Consider the following 13,291-nt stretch of genomic DNA (forward strand, 5'->3'; position numbering starts at 1 on the left):
TGTATTTCTATAATTTGTCCTGTTGTAAGTTACCCTTTAATAAAAAGTTTTGACACATGTGCCAATCCCGACCTGACACCAATCAAACCTCAAAGGAATGACTTATATGGGCCATGCTTATAAACCCTAATTTTAAAGAGCAACTTTCATATATAACAAATATAAAAATCATATTTGTATGTTATAGCTATAGTTTGCATAATTGTGCTCCATTAACAAATTTTATGTTTGCTATGGAGCTTTTGATTTGTATAATTCACTACAAACATCTAATTTTATACAAATTGTTCAGTTTTGCATAAATTCATTTATACATTGTAATTTGTATAATAAGATCTGTATTTGTATAATTACAAGTGTGTAGGACAAAAATATATGCATTTGTATTTGTATATACACTTTTTCTCTCGCTTTATACAAACACAAACGCATTTTAGACATTTTATACCGAAATGTATAAAATGGCTAATTGTATACCGAATCAGATGACAAAAAAGAGATTTTGCTGCGAATTACAATTAAAATAAACTATGGCTATAGCATTTAATTTGAATTAATAATTTGTTATTTCATACAATTTTCCCAATTTTAAACGAGCTTGAAAAATCCTATTTCAACCCTACTCTAATAACAAGTTGAATTGGGCCGGCCCCATGAACTAAGCCCGTTTTAATGGCTCTAATGATGAATAAACAAAAATTGTAGTATAACTTTTTGATCAGTACGATATTTTCTAGTGGTTTAGAAGTGCATTTATTGAAGAACCAAAAATGAATCCTAATTTGTGATTATTTTTTTTAAATGCTTTGATCTTTTCGGAACATATTACAAAATGTAAAAGAAAAAGCTTAAAAAAGTCAAAAGCACCCCCTTTTAATTGATATATATATAGCAAAAAAATTATTCCAAAATATTTAGTTGGTTCATTTTTACTTGCCATTTTTACTTATCAAGAAAGAAAAGATAATTTTTTTCCATATTATATCCTTAACATTAATTACATATTTTTCAAGACCTAGAACTAAATATCAATTAATAGGAATAGTTTTATAAAATATCTATATCAATCATTATTTTCTTAATAAATGTGCTAAATTTAAATATGTCAAGTAAAAATAAATAGAGAGTAGTGGTTAATTTAAACAATTAAGAAAGAATTAAATATTTTTTTCCAACTTTGTCATTAATATTAATTATTGCAGAATTAAGAGATACACAAATAAATAATAATTAAAAATAATAATAAATGATATATTAGTTAAGCAACCATCCTAATTTTTTTTTTGCTTAAAATTAATATGAAATCTTATCATGACAATTAAAAAGGAATAACGGAGCAATCATAACTTCCACACACTTTAAATATTAAAGTTATTTATATTTTATTAATTATAATAATTTATTATCTAGGATTTTTCTTTAAAAAATGTTTATTTATTTTTTTGTTTCAAAAAATGTCCTTTAAATTACAAAAATAATGTAAGTTCAAAAAAATTACAATATTTTCCTTATAAAAAAAAGAATATTTGGAAAACCGCAGCAACTGCCCAAGACTCCAATAGGGGAAGAAGCACTAGGGTTTTTTGTGGTGCATTACTATATTTACTGTCTCCACTTTCTTTCCCCAAAAAATTCTTCTTTTTATTTGAGCATCATAATTGCCGCAATTAGGCGTTAGTTCCTCCATTATCACACAAACCGTCAATGGCGGGTGACGACGAAAAGAAGCAGAATGGAACTTCTTTTGATCTCAATGACTTCACCATCATCAAGGAGGGAGATGCTGAGATTCTTATGCATGCCAAAAATGAAGTTTTCTACAACAATTCCCAGGTCTTTTTTTTTTTTTTTTTCAAATTCTTATGCTTCAAAGCTTTATATGAAAGTGCTTATCTAATTCCCTATTTGCCTAAGCTTTACTGTAAGAGTTAACTGGACAAGTTATCAAAAGAGTTTTTTTATTGCGACAAGACATGTTTTTAATTATAAATTAGTATATAGAAATTTAGGGAAAATTTCATTCAGGCTACTTCTAATGTAGCTTTGCTGGTGGAATGGCTAATGCGTAGAATTTTTCCATCTGTCTATTTGGTCTGCCAATTGACTGATCTGCTATAGCTGTGTTGTGCTTATATTGCATCCACCAAGGTAGTCTTGTTACCTATTGAATATTGGGTGAGTTTAACTAGATGATTTAAAGGAACAGGGACATGGGTGTGGGATCTTTGCTAGATACTTTGGGACAAACTTAGATACCACATGCACCAAACGGAAGAGGGATAAGGATCAATTCTACTCAAGTGTTCTCTTATTGAGAACCAACCGTTTATATGTCGTTTTTTGGTCAAAGTTTAATATCCATCTATAGCATTGTCTTATTAGAGAATTATCCATTTGTACATTTTATAAGTTTTTAGTAAGTTCTACAATTTCTAGAATTTGCAATGTATCGAATGTAGGTGCTTCTTGAGTCATAGTTCTTGTAATGTGTGTGAGAGATAGACAAAACGACATTGCCAAAAGTGAACAGTGTAGAAAAACATTAAGGTCAAGTTCTGCTAGGAATTTAACAGAAAGCACTATTGAAGTGCAATCTTTGGCAAAAAATCCGTAGATGAGGGAAAAAATTTAAAATTTGAATGTAACTATATTTATTATAAGACTTAATCCAACATATCTATTTATAAATTATGTAGATCATGAAATTGAAAAAAAACCACTGTTCCTGGGGTATTTACCAGGACGAACAAATAAAAGAGCCCAAGACCAGAAGTGATATTGGATACCAATCACATTTGGGGAAAGTCTCTGTATCGTATTCGTCTAGAGTGGAGCTTCTTAGGTGCTTGACTATCTCTCATGGAAACCCCAGACTCCACTGCCAAGGTGAGTGCAAAAACAAAAAAATCGTTTTCATTATGGTTTTACAGACGAAAATTACTTAGTATGTTTGTATGCCAGAAAAGCCAAGAGGTCAACAAGTCAAGTTTAACTACAATTACTTGAATGGCTTTTGGATAACATCATTTTTCAAAATGTCATTCCTTTATCAAAATGCATCCTTCTTCGGCTCTGTGTGGCTCCAACTGTTCACGCAGCCCATCAAATAGTTAATTATCAACATATTTTAGTTAATGATATACTGGTTATTACTACAAACCTTGAGATAATATTACGACAAAGGATGAATAAAAATACTGAGTTTGATTCAAAATGTTCATAATTCATCCCTTCATGAAGAATTACCAAACCATTTGATCCTTTGCTCAACTCTATGTTGCATCTGACAGATGTAATTGCTTAAAGCCAACCTCTTTTTTCTTATTATTTTTTTCGGTTAACTTTCTTCTCGGTGAAAAGGAGGTAGTTGGGAACTATATTACATTTACTTGTTTATTGGTGATATCAGGTTGTATCTACCGTGGGTGAGTAAGTGTCCAACATAGGTACATTCTATTTTAGTAATTTTTTGGTGTACTAAAAAGGATCTTTGCAAATATCATTCTTGCTACATGTGTACATCTCCATGTAACATGGGCTCAAAATGTAACTAGTACCATCTTTTTAGGATAAACAGAGTAGAAGACGTTTCCTTTCTTTTTGACTTTGTGACAGCTCAATTCATGGTAACTTACTCATGCAGGAATTTCCACCTAGTAAATATTTAGGACAGGGTAATTTAGCCCTTTTAAGATGACTATTGGCAACTTGTACGCAAATATCTAGTCCTCGATGGTCTTGGCATGCCACACTGAAACAATTCTTGCTTGTATGGCACTTTGTGGTTTATTAATAGCGTTCAAAGTTACATCCCTTTATTCTCTATTCTATGTGGTAACATTTAAGGGCAGTGGTAGCCACCTTATTTTAGCTCATCCAAAACTACCTGCAACAGGTGAATAACAGAGATATGTCTATAGCTGTTTTGAGGACATTTATATCACAACGAAAGCAAGAGCATGACGCAATGTTAGCTAGACGAACCAAGGCTGGAAATAAGGCACCTAATGCTAAAGCGGAAAACCCAGGTGATTCAGTGCAGCATAATGGTGAATCCAATGATGGATCTGAAGTCTTGAAAGACGCATCCCATGGTGAATCATCTAGCATTCCAGTGGAACAGACTAAAAATCTACGGGGAAAAGGCCGAGAAGAACTAAAGCCTCCACGAGTTCTCGAGGTTTATTGGCCTTTTTTGTTGATTATTAAACGTTTATCAGAAATGAGGTTGTTGCTGTGGTTGACCAACATTTTTTCTTTCAATGTGACTTAACAGGCTCTCTCAGCTTCTGGATTGAGGGCTTTAAGGTATGCTCGTGAAGTAGAAGGAATTAGCCAGGTCGTGGCCCTTGACAATGATAAAGGTAATTCTATCTCAGTTTAGGTGGTGCTGCATAAAATGTCTAGTGCTGTTACAACACTAACCCTCACCGCCAACCATGGTAAAAGAAAAAGAAATGCATCTCTTTGGTCAAGAGATCACTGAGCAGTCACAAAAGTAAGAATGTCTGATGGAATGGATTTGAAACGTCTACCTAAGAGTGTGTTTTATATAAATCATTCAGGTACTGGCTTTACTGTTTAGGTATTAAAACTGTAAATTAATGCGAGGATAAAAGTGAATTCCTTATTGTCGTGATAAATATGAGATAAAACTGTGGCATAATTCAGAGAATATTATATAAGCTTTAACCAATAAATTTACTTGTCTTGTTTCAAAATATCTTTATAATAACTTGATACAGATATTACTTCTAATGTCCAATCCAGTATTTGACTAGGTATTCCTTATGTTGCAGCCTCTGTGGAAGCTTGCAGGAGAAACATAAAGTTTAATGGTTCAGTGGCATGCTCTAAGGTGGAGTCTCACCTTGCTGATGCGAGGGTTTATATGCTTACCCACCCAAACGAATTTGATGTGGTATGATATACAATAAATTATCATATTTATATTCTTCTGCACTTTTAATGAATGAAAGTTGTTCTTTGGTGCTGAATTAGTAAGTCAACCATGTTCAGGATATTTAGTTTACACATTAAATTTCTTATCCTGGGTTAATTGTGTGTAAATAATTTTATGAATATCTATTTCAAGCTGAGCTATCATTCATACATTTTTGGTTAGTGTTGTTTCAGGTTGATCTCGATCCTTATGGAGCACCTTCTGTGTTCTTAGACTCAGCAGTTCAATCTGTTGCTGATGGAGGAATATTGATGTGTACCGCAACTGATATGGCAGTGTTATGTGCAGCAAATGGAGAAGTTTGCTATTCCAAGTAACCAAATAATCCCTTTGCTTATGGCGTTACATAATTTTATTAGTCATTATATCCTGCTTACGTGATCTCATCTGCAACTAGATATGGCTCCTATCCTTTGAGAGGAAAATATTGCCATGAAATGGCTTTGCGGATCCTTCTTGCGTCTATTGAGGTACTTCATTTGTGAACTTTTTGTTTATAGTTATTTTAAGCAGCGAGTAATGATTTCTGGCTACATTCATGCAATTTCTTTCTTTACATACTTTTTTGCATTATCCTAAAATTAGCAGCTGCCCTTAGCATTTTGAAGTTTTATCAACAAACTAGAAAAATCCGTCACTTATAATTTAATATAGAAATTAGAAGTTCATTAGCTTCTTTTTATTAATCCTATATCCTAAATAACGGGCGCTTCTTTAATTTTTCTTAGTTCTTAATTATTTTTATTTGTTTGTTATTTTGTTTCAGAGCCATGCAAATCGATATAAGAGATATATAGTTCCAGTATTATCTGTTCAGATGGATTTCTATGTTCGCGTTTTTGTTCGTATATACACGTAAGTGTTCATCTTTTCTACAATTTTTCATAGGTTATCAACTTTCTCTCTATAGATGTGAGTTTTCTACTAATTGCTTGCAGTTCTGCAAGTGATGTGAAAAATACTCCTTTGAAGCTCTCATATGTCTATCAATGCATTGGCTGTGACTCATTTCATCTTCAGACAGTTGGGAGGACTGTCTCAAAGGTATTTCTACATTCACAATCTTTGAATATCTTACTCGTACAAACTGGTTGTGCTGGATTGACCAGCTTATACTCTAATCTAGAAATCTTGGTAGATGAAAAAATGAGTGCCTAAAGATGCAGATTCATGGTACCTGCTAGTGTTCTTCATCAGCCCATAGTCTCACAAGTTTTATAACCCAACACTTGCTGTGTGAAAATTCTTCCCTCAACTCTTGTCATATCCTGCCAAAGAAATGCTTGGACCTCAGGTGGATTGTTGGTTCTAGTGATATCTGCTCTGGAGGATGGAGTGTTCCTCGTTTAAGATAAAGCTTAGATGCTGCATTTTGTTATCTGAATTCACAGAATTTATTTTTTATCTCGCTTAATGAAGATCATAACATCAATTTTCCTTGCTTAAAGAAGAAGATAACATCAAGAAAATAGAGATGTTGATTTTGATCTTTAGTTGCAGCCCTTTGTCTTCAACGATTGATTTTGATTTGAAATCCGCCTGAAAAAGGCGATTCTTGGAAAAAATTGTCTTCCCCTTCATCATTATTCTTCATGTTTGGCGTCCTTAGAATTTAAATTTTGAATTCTTAAGGCCAAATCGAGGTTATGATTTGGCTATAAAAGGAGCCATTTGGTTCCATTCTAAATCATCGAGTAAATTCGAAATCATCCGGGAACAATCCAAAAAATCTAAGAGATTCAGCAAAGGGAGTGAAAACACATCACACTTCAGAATTTTTAGGACCCGTTTGGTAGGCGGTATTAATTAGAATAGTCCATGGATTAAAATTTAGTCCAACAAAAACATTGTTTTGTTACTTTATTTAACCTAATCCATGAATTAGTTATACCTCAAAGAAGGTCTTATTTTATCCCTAGAAAAGGGAGGGATAACTAATCCAAGGTTTAACAATCCTTGGATAAGACCCCTAAATGACTAAACTATCCTCAAATATTTTTTCCTAATTATTTTTTTTGTAATTTAATGTTCATTTTTTTTTATTTATATGAGAATATTTATAAATATTCTTTTAAATTCTTCAAATTCGTTCCATGTAATTTGATGATTTCACAAACTAATATTTGTTTCTCTGTGTTTGATTTGTTATATTAGGCTGCTTTTTTTCGTTTTTTTAAATGTAGTTCGTCCATTGACCACTTGAACTATTTGTTTTTTAAAAAAAAAAAAAAAATAAGCTTCGTGTATTTGAACAATTTAAGTAGCCTTAAATCTGTGTTAAGTTTAATGTATAGTTGACCAACAAAAAAATAGAAATATACCGTGCTATCAATGATATCTATAGTGACATATCACACCTCAATAATAATAATAATTTATTTTATTTTATATTTTAGTATTTAACTTGACTAGTTAAATGAAATATAAAATCTCATAATAACTCAAGGGTATAATAGGAAAGAAACTATTTCTAGATTTTAAACCAAACATAAGGTTAGGTGGGAAACAATGAACCAAACACTTGATAAAAACTAATCCTTGCATTACTAAAATCCATGCGTTAGTAATCTCTGCATTATGCATCTTTGTACCAAACGACCCCTTAATCAACTTTAGAAGTCTCCAGGATCGGGTGTAACACGATCTAAATCCTATTTGCAAGCTTGTTTCTTCAATTGTTCTTTCTTTCATGCTGTTACCAGAATGATGACCTGCTAGGAATTTGGAGGAATCCCTTTTGGATTCTTGTATGTTCAATGGGGAAGTCCCTCCTCTTTGCCTTAGATCATGAGTTCAGTTAGTTGTACCTTTTAATCCTTCGTAGAGACTGTTTTAATACATATTTTCAAATATGGCCATTTATATATTTTAGTTTTCTGCTTATCTAGGATAAGAGTGTCCGATGCCTCCCTGGATTTGGCCCTGCGGTTCCTCAAGAGTGTAGTGATTGTGGTAAGAAATTCAACATGGGTGGACCCATATGGTCTGCCCCCATTCATGATCAAGAATGGGTAGCTGCCATGCTTGCAAATGTGAAATCAATGAAGGAACGCTATCCTGCTTATGAGCGGATCTCTGCTGTATTGACAACTGTATCAGAGGTGTGGTTTGCCTTAATATTTATATTATGCCTCTGTCCATAAGGCTGTTTCATTCTTTATTCCTTTTAAATATATCCAGAATATGTTACATAATTTAAAGAAATGAAAACTACTTGAAATCTTTGGCAAATTAAAGTAGCAATTACATTTTTTTTCACTTGTTGCTGATTTAGTATTAAACTCTTTTCCAATGAGATGAGAGGCACATAAACCTTTTTGGAGGTGTCAAGTTCGAAACCCCTTGCCAGCGAAAGCAAGGGGTTTGCCTTCTTGGTCGAGCTCGTCGCACCGGCCTTGCCTAGTGCGGGTTACCTCCCCTATGTGGTTTGCGAGCTATTGCATGGGAGCAGGGGTTTTAGCATGTGCGCACCCAAAGGGTAGCAGCAGCGGGTTTCCCTTGTCATCAAAAAAAAAAAAGATAACATGTTATTCAATTGTCCTTTCCTGTTGAATGTAATTCTGCACAGGATCAGGAGATTGAGTTGGCGTGAAAATCCTTGGTATTGTTACGTCTTTTCTTTTCGTTTTGGTATAACAGTTGTACCAATTGTTGAAGAAATATTGCATAATAGTGAAGAAGGTAGTTAACACAATTAGACATAGTAGATTTGTCGATAGGACTTTACCTGCTCTAATGGCCACAAATGTGAAGCTTGATCTTGTAATGGGGCTTCTAACGTGTTTTAAGGAAATATAAATTCAGTTAGGAATGTCAGTCCTTCAATCTACTCACAGTTCTACGTTGATGAATTTGACAAGTAACGGCGTGACTTTTACTGCTGGCACAGCAGCCCAATTTTTTTTGGGGCCCTTGCCGGCGAAAGCAAGGGGTTTGCCTTCTGGGTCGAGCTCGTCGCACCGGGCTTGTCTAGAGCAGGTTACCTCTCTTATGTGGTTTGCGAGCTATTGCATAGGAGCGGGGGTTTTACCTTGTGCGCACCGTTGGGGGTTTTCCTTGTCATAAAAAAAATAGATTTTTTTTTTTTTTGAAATTAGTAATGTTGTATTCCTCAGCATTAAGGCTATGCTGGTGACCTCCAAAAATTCGTACATAGAGGGGCTAGGAAGGCTAATTACAAAGATCCTAACATATCTACTAGTTGCTCTACCTCCTCTATACATTCCTGTTTACACCAAAAATACAAATATGCAATGCAATTTTCTTTGACTTTCTGTATGGAGTTTGATTTGTTCTCATAGCATCTTCCATTTCTTTCCTTCCATACTGACCACCATATGCAAGCTGGAATAATTCTCCACCATTTTTTTTGGCTTTTACTGCCTCCTCTCCTGATCCAGCAACTCAACAGGTCAGCAGTATGTTCTGGCATCGTCCAGCTGTTACCAGTGAGCCTCAAAAACAGAGACCATAGTTGACCTGTGACTCTACAGTGTAGAAAAAGATGGCTATTGGTCTCATTTGTCTCATTGCATAGAAAACACCTTGGTACTAGTTGTACACCTTTCCTCTGCAGTACCTCCTATGTCAGACAAGCCCTCTTATTTGGAGACATTTGTTATTCACTGCAGATCCTATTGATGAGAAATAGTTTAATCAGTTATTTATTCAGTGCAGATCATATTGACGAGGGACAGTTTAATCGGTTATTTTCGGTGGACGTTTTCTAAATTCTGATCAAAGAGTGCTTTTGCAGGAACTACCTGATATTCCTCTGTTTCTGAGTTTGCACAATCTCTGTGCAACACTGAAATGCACTTCTCCCTCAGCAGTAATATTTCGCTCTGCTGTGATAAACGCAGGATATCGCATATCAGGGACTCATGTGAATCCTTTGGGGTTGAAAACAGATGCTCCTATGAATGTCATTTGGGATATTATGCGTTGCTGGGTAAGTTTTAATCATTTGCTTGTTTTTGGCAGTTCTTGCTTGATATTCTTAGTATTAGCTTAAAAACACGCCTTTGCTTGTTTCATATGTTGACAATAAGACATCATTCTCCTTCTACCATCTTTAGCTGATAACGTTCTATTTGCAGGTCAGAAATCATCCTGTGAAAGCTCAACCATCTGACCAGTCTGGAAGTGTGATCCTTGCTAAGGAGCCTGTTCTGCAGGTGAACTTTAACCCTCTGGAAGTGTGACATTATTTTACCGCATCATTGTCATATGGCATAAAGTGTACTTTTTGGTCCAAACTATATTGAATTTAGACATATAAAGGTGTAAAAAATAAGGACAAAATATGAAATTGAGATTCTGGTCTATATTCTTAATAATTCCTGTACCCGTCTCCTTGACTTCCAATATCTGGGAATCATTTTAGGTATAAGATATCACCATATGTCACTGGAGACTTGGTTCTGGTTCTGCAAATCCAGCTTTTGCACTAGTCACTATATCTTTTTAAAAAAAATAATAATTTTACCTAGACTCCTCCTTTCACTGAGGTCTGTGATCATGAAAATTCTAGCTTTTTGTACACATTACAAGTTGTTGACATGTGTGTACGTGTACGATAACTCACTTTTTATTTTCAATCAAGAATACAATCTTTTAATTCTCATATCTGGAACATTGATCTTGGTGTAATATTACAGGCTAATTTTGCTCGGGCTGTTGCATCCCTTAGCCAGGCACAAGCCAAGAAGGTTGCTCGTTTCCTCCCTAATCCTGAGAGGAATTGGGGTCCAAAACTAAGGGCAGGCCGGCAGATCACCAGTAAGCATGTGTCTCTTTTGGGTCCTAAAGCATTGAATGCAATGAGCAACCATGAAATTGGCGAGGGTTGCAACCATGAGAATGGCGATGGTAGCAACCATGAGAATGGTGATGGTAGCAACCATGAGGATGTCGAGGAGCCTGCAGCCAAGCGTAAGAAGACCGAAGAATCTGATTCATAACTTATATATCTTGGCCAAGTATCTGCAGTTATTATCCCATCATAATCCATCTCTTCTGCTGCATTTTCTTGCAGAGTGAGATCCATCCTCTTTCTGATAACTGTGAAAACGCCTATCGATAATGGGAGGATTTCATCTTGTTTATCTCAAGTACTTTTTAATTTTTAAAGGTAGTAAGGCTATTTATATTTATTGTTTGTCCCTTTTTACCTTTATTTCAATCTTAATTCCAGTTGCTGTATTAAATTTTGATTTTGATTTTCATTTATCAGAAAACTACTGTGTAACATGGCTTGCGTTGTCTGTTTGGTCTTCCATGTCGACGAACATTAGTTAATTTTTCTTCTGATGCTTGACGATTAAAGTAATCATTCTGTAATATTGAAAAAAAAAATGATACTGATCACAAAGTCAAATTCAGATAAAGTTGCAATCTGTTTTGTCTGGTGTTTATGGTAGTGACTGGTCATTTTTTCAAATTTGTTCATGATAATTCTTAATAAGTATATATGAGTTCTGATATAGGATTAGTAAATTAAAACATGCAAAAAGGGTCCTTTCATTATTAATTGTTACTAGATAAATCATTTGTTAATCGGGTATGTCAAATGATAGATGGCAGAAAGCACAGGTTTTATAGAAAAGAGAAGTAAATTAAAATTTTCATCTGGTCTTCGCATAAAAGTGAAGACCTATGGTTTATTAAGTTTACAAGAATTAAAGGAGGAGTTTTACACCCACAAATACTCCAAATATAGACTTCCCCTACAACTCCCAAGTTCACTAGCCCTGCCTTCGGCATCCCCTACTTGGTAACAACTTCGGACATGACCAGCTCTTATAGTGTGAGGGGTGGTGTGTACACAACGAAAAAATTATATAAATCCAAAGCTATAAAATACTGCAAGTAAACTAAGAAGTTACAAAAAAAAAAACTATGAAATGATTTATTTGGAAGCAGCATTGGTAGCTTTGGCAGAGTCTTTAGTAGGAGGATTGAGCTCATCCCAAGCTTCAATCCAAGTGACCATAGCATCAGCAAGCTTCACAAAATAAGGATCAATTTTCCCAAGTTTTTCATTAACCTGCTTGGCCATTTCAACATAGCATTTCTGGACAGTAGTTGACTCTTTAGACAGGTTCATTTGCTGGAAAAATGGAATGATTTCTTCTTGCCAGAATATTCCATTGTACTCTTTCTTCAGGTTCACAAATGGATTACTAGCCTTGCTGTGGTAGATGTAGGGTAATCCAGTCTTGATACCTAACCCCAAGTGATCACATATAACCTGCCAGTTCGTTTAGAGTTTAAGTTCTATGCATTAACACGTAAAAATATCCACATATTTCAAATCACATAATAAAAGTAGCGAACCTTGCAGCACCAACCAGCCCACATATCGTCGTAACGTCCAATAGGCTGACCATCTCCCATGAGTCCAAAGTACATAGCAGGACCAATAAGGTCACGGTCAAATGCCAGATTCATACCACACATTGGGAAGAGTGTACCCTTTGGGATTGTTAACACGGTATCAACATACCTATCAATACGATTTCAATCACAAGCAGATTCAAAATTTAAACTTCATACATACCATCATTGAATTCAATGTACTTTTGACATAGTGGTTATAACTTATTAATTAGACTGTTTAAAAATTATTACTACTGTCAAGTGAAATTGGTGTAAAAAATAAAGAGGAGATCGACCTAGTATTCCTCTCGAGAGGCTTGACAAGTTGAGTAGGTGCATCATAATCAGGTATGTTGAGCCATAGTCCATGAGAGACTGCAGTTGAGACACCCTCACGTAGGCTAAAAGGGTATCCACGCACAAAATCAGCACCATCTCTAAATGGATCATAAAGTGTGTTGAAGAAATAGGGTGTTGATGGACAAAGAAGATTCTTTATGTGTTGTTCCAATGCATTTATATCTTTACCACTTGGGTCCTTTGCAACCTATCAATTCAATTTTCACAAAATGTAAAAACCAAAAACGCCATAGAATATTAGAGTTTCTTAAGGAGATATGATCTTACGAAGCAATCATCATCAATGGTGAAAATATACTTCTTCTTGGAGACCATATAACCAAAGCAACGACAAGCCGAGTCTTTGAATGAAATGCAAGAAGCCCTTGGGCCCAAAATCTTGTTAATGTCATTACGATTGTAGAGCTCATAATCAAAGCCATCAGGAACCTTAATAGTCTTTGAAGGATCACCATCTTGTACAATAATTAAATGATATTGCTCAAAAAATGGCCTCCACATCTCAAGAAAATCTAAATTTCTTATGGTTGGTATCACAATGTCTAGCTCATCTTTCAAAGGAACAGTAGCCATTTTGAGAGGATTTTA

At 34.7% G+C, this 13,291-nt stretch overlaps 2 protein-coding genes across 3 annotated transcripts; one reads left to right on the forward strand and one right to left on the reverse strand.

The window, feature by feature from the left end:
* The first annotated feature begins 1,534 nt into the window (after positions 1 to 1,534).
* LOC102602420 (probable tRNA (guanine(26)-N(2))-dimethyltransferase 1) lies at positions 1,535 to 11,215 on the forward strand. 2 transcript variants are annotated; one of them, XM_006338277.2, is made up of 13 exons: positions 1,535 to 1,833; positions 3,896 to 4,180; positions 4,277 to 4,364; positions 4,800 to 4,921; positions 5,137 to 5,276; positions 5,361 to 5,433; positions 5,730 to 5,818; positions 5,902 to 6,007; positions 7,852 to 8,064; positions 9,720 to 9,914; positions 10,063 to 10,140; positions 10,624 to 10,897; positions 11,001 to 11,215. In XM_006338277.2, exons 1-13 carry the CDS (start codon positions 1,705 to 1,707, stop codon positions 11,003 to 11,005), a joined length of 1,797 nt encoding a protein of 598 aa, XP_006338339.1. In that variant the 5' UTR covers positions 1,535 to 1,704; the 3' UTR covers positions 11,006 to 11,215. The 2 variants fall into 2 exon arrangements, with proteins under 2 accessions (XP_006338339.1, XP_006338338.1); XM_006338276.2 differs by having other exon boundaries at positions 10,624 to 11,215.
* Positions 11,216 to 11,629: 414 nt separating this feature from the next.
* LOC102602978 (UDP-arabinopyranose mutase 1) lies at positions 11,630 to 13,291 on the reverse strand. The gene is made up of 4 exons (XM_006338278.2): positions 12,971 to 13,291; positions 12,640 to 12,890; positions 12,302 to 12,470; positions 11,630 to 12,215 (listed from the first exon to the last, which is right to left on the reverse strand). The coding sequence occupies exons 1-4, from the start codon at positions 13,274 to 13,276 to the stop codon at positions 11,874 to 11,876; spliced, it is 1,068 nt and encodes a 355-aa protein (XP_006338340.1). The 5' UTR covers positions 13,277 to 13,291; the 3' UTR covers positions 11,630 to 11,873.

Source organism: Solanum tuberosum, unplaced genomic scaffold (genome assembly GCF_000226075.1).
Source record: "Solanum tuberosum cultivar DM 1-3 516 R44 unplaced genomic scaffold, SolTub_3.0 scf00004, whole genome shotgun sequence".
NCBI lineage: Eukaryota > Viridiplantae > Streptophyta > Magnoliopsida > Solanales > Solanaceae > Solanum > Solanum tuberosum.

Bases quoted from the DNA above. Each gene is read 5' to 3' on its own strand.
- LOC102602420 (XM_006338276.2), top strand. From the start codon at position 1,705: ATGGCGGGTGACGACGAAAAGAAGCAGAATGGAACTTCTTTTGATCTC. The intron at 4,181-4,276 runs GTTTATTGGCCT...GTGACTTAACAG, and splicing joins AGCCTCCACGAGTTCTCGAG to GCTCTCTCAGCTTCTGGATT. The intron at 5,434-5,729 runs GTACTTCATTTG...ATTTTGTTTCAG, and splicing joins TCCTTCTTGCGTCTATTGAG to AGCCATGCAAATCGATATAA.
- LOC102602978 (XM_006338278.2), bottom strand. From the start codon at position 13,276: ATGGCTACTGTTCCTTTGAAAGATGAGCTAGACATTGTGATACCAACC. The intron at 12,891-12,970 runs GTAAGATCATAT...TTGAATTGATAG, and splicing joins CCATTGATGATGATTGCTTC to GTTGCAAAGGACCCAAGTGG. The intron at 12,216-12,301 runs GTTCGCTACTTT...ACGAACTGGCAG, and splicing joins GGGCTGGTTGGTGCTGCAAG to GTTATATGTGATCACTTGGG.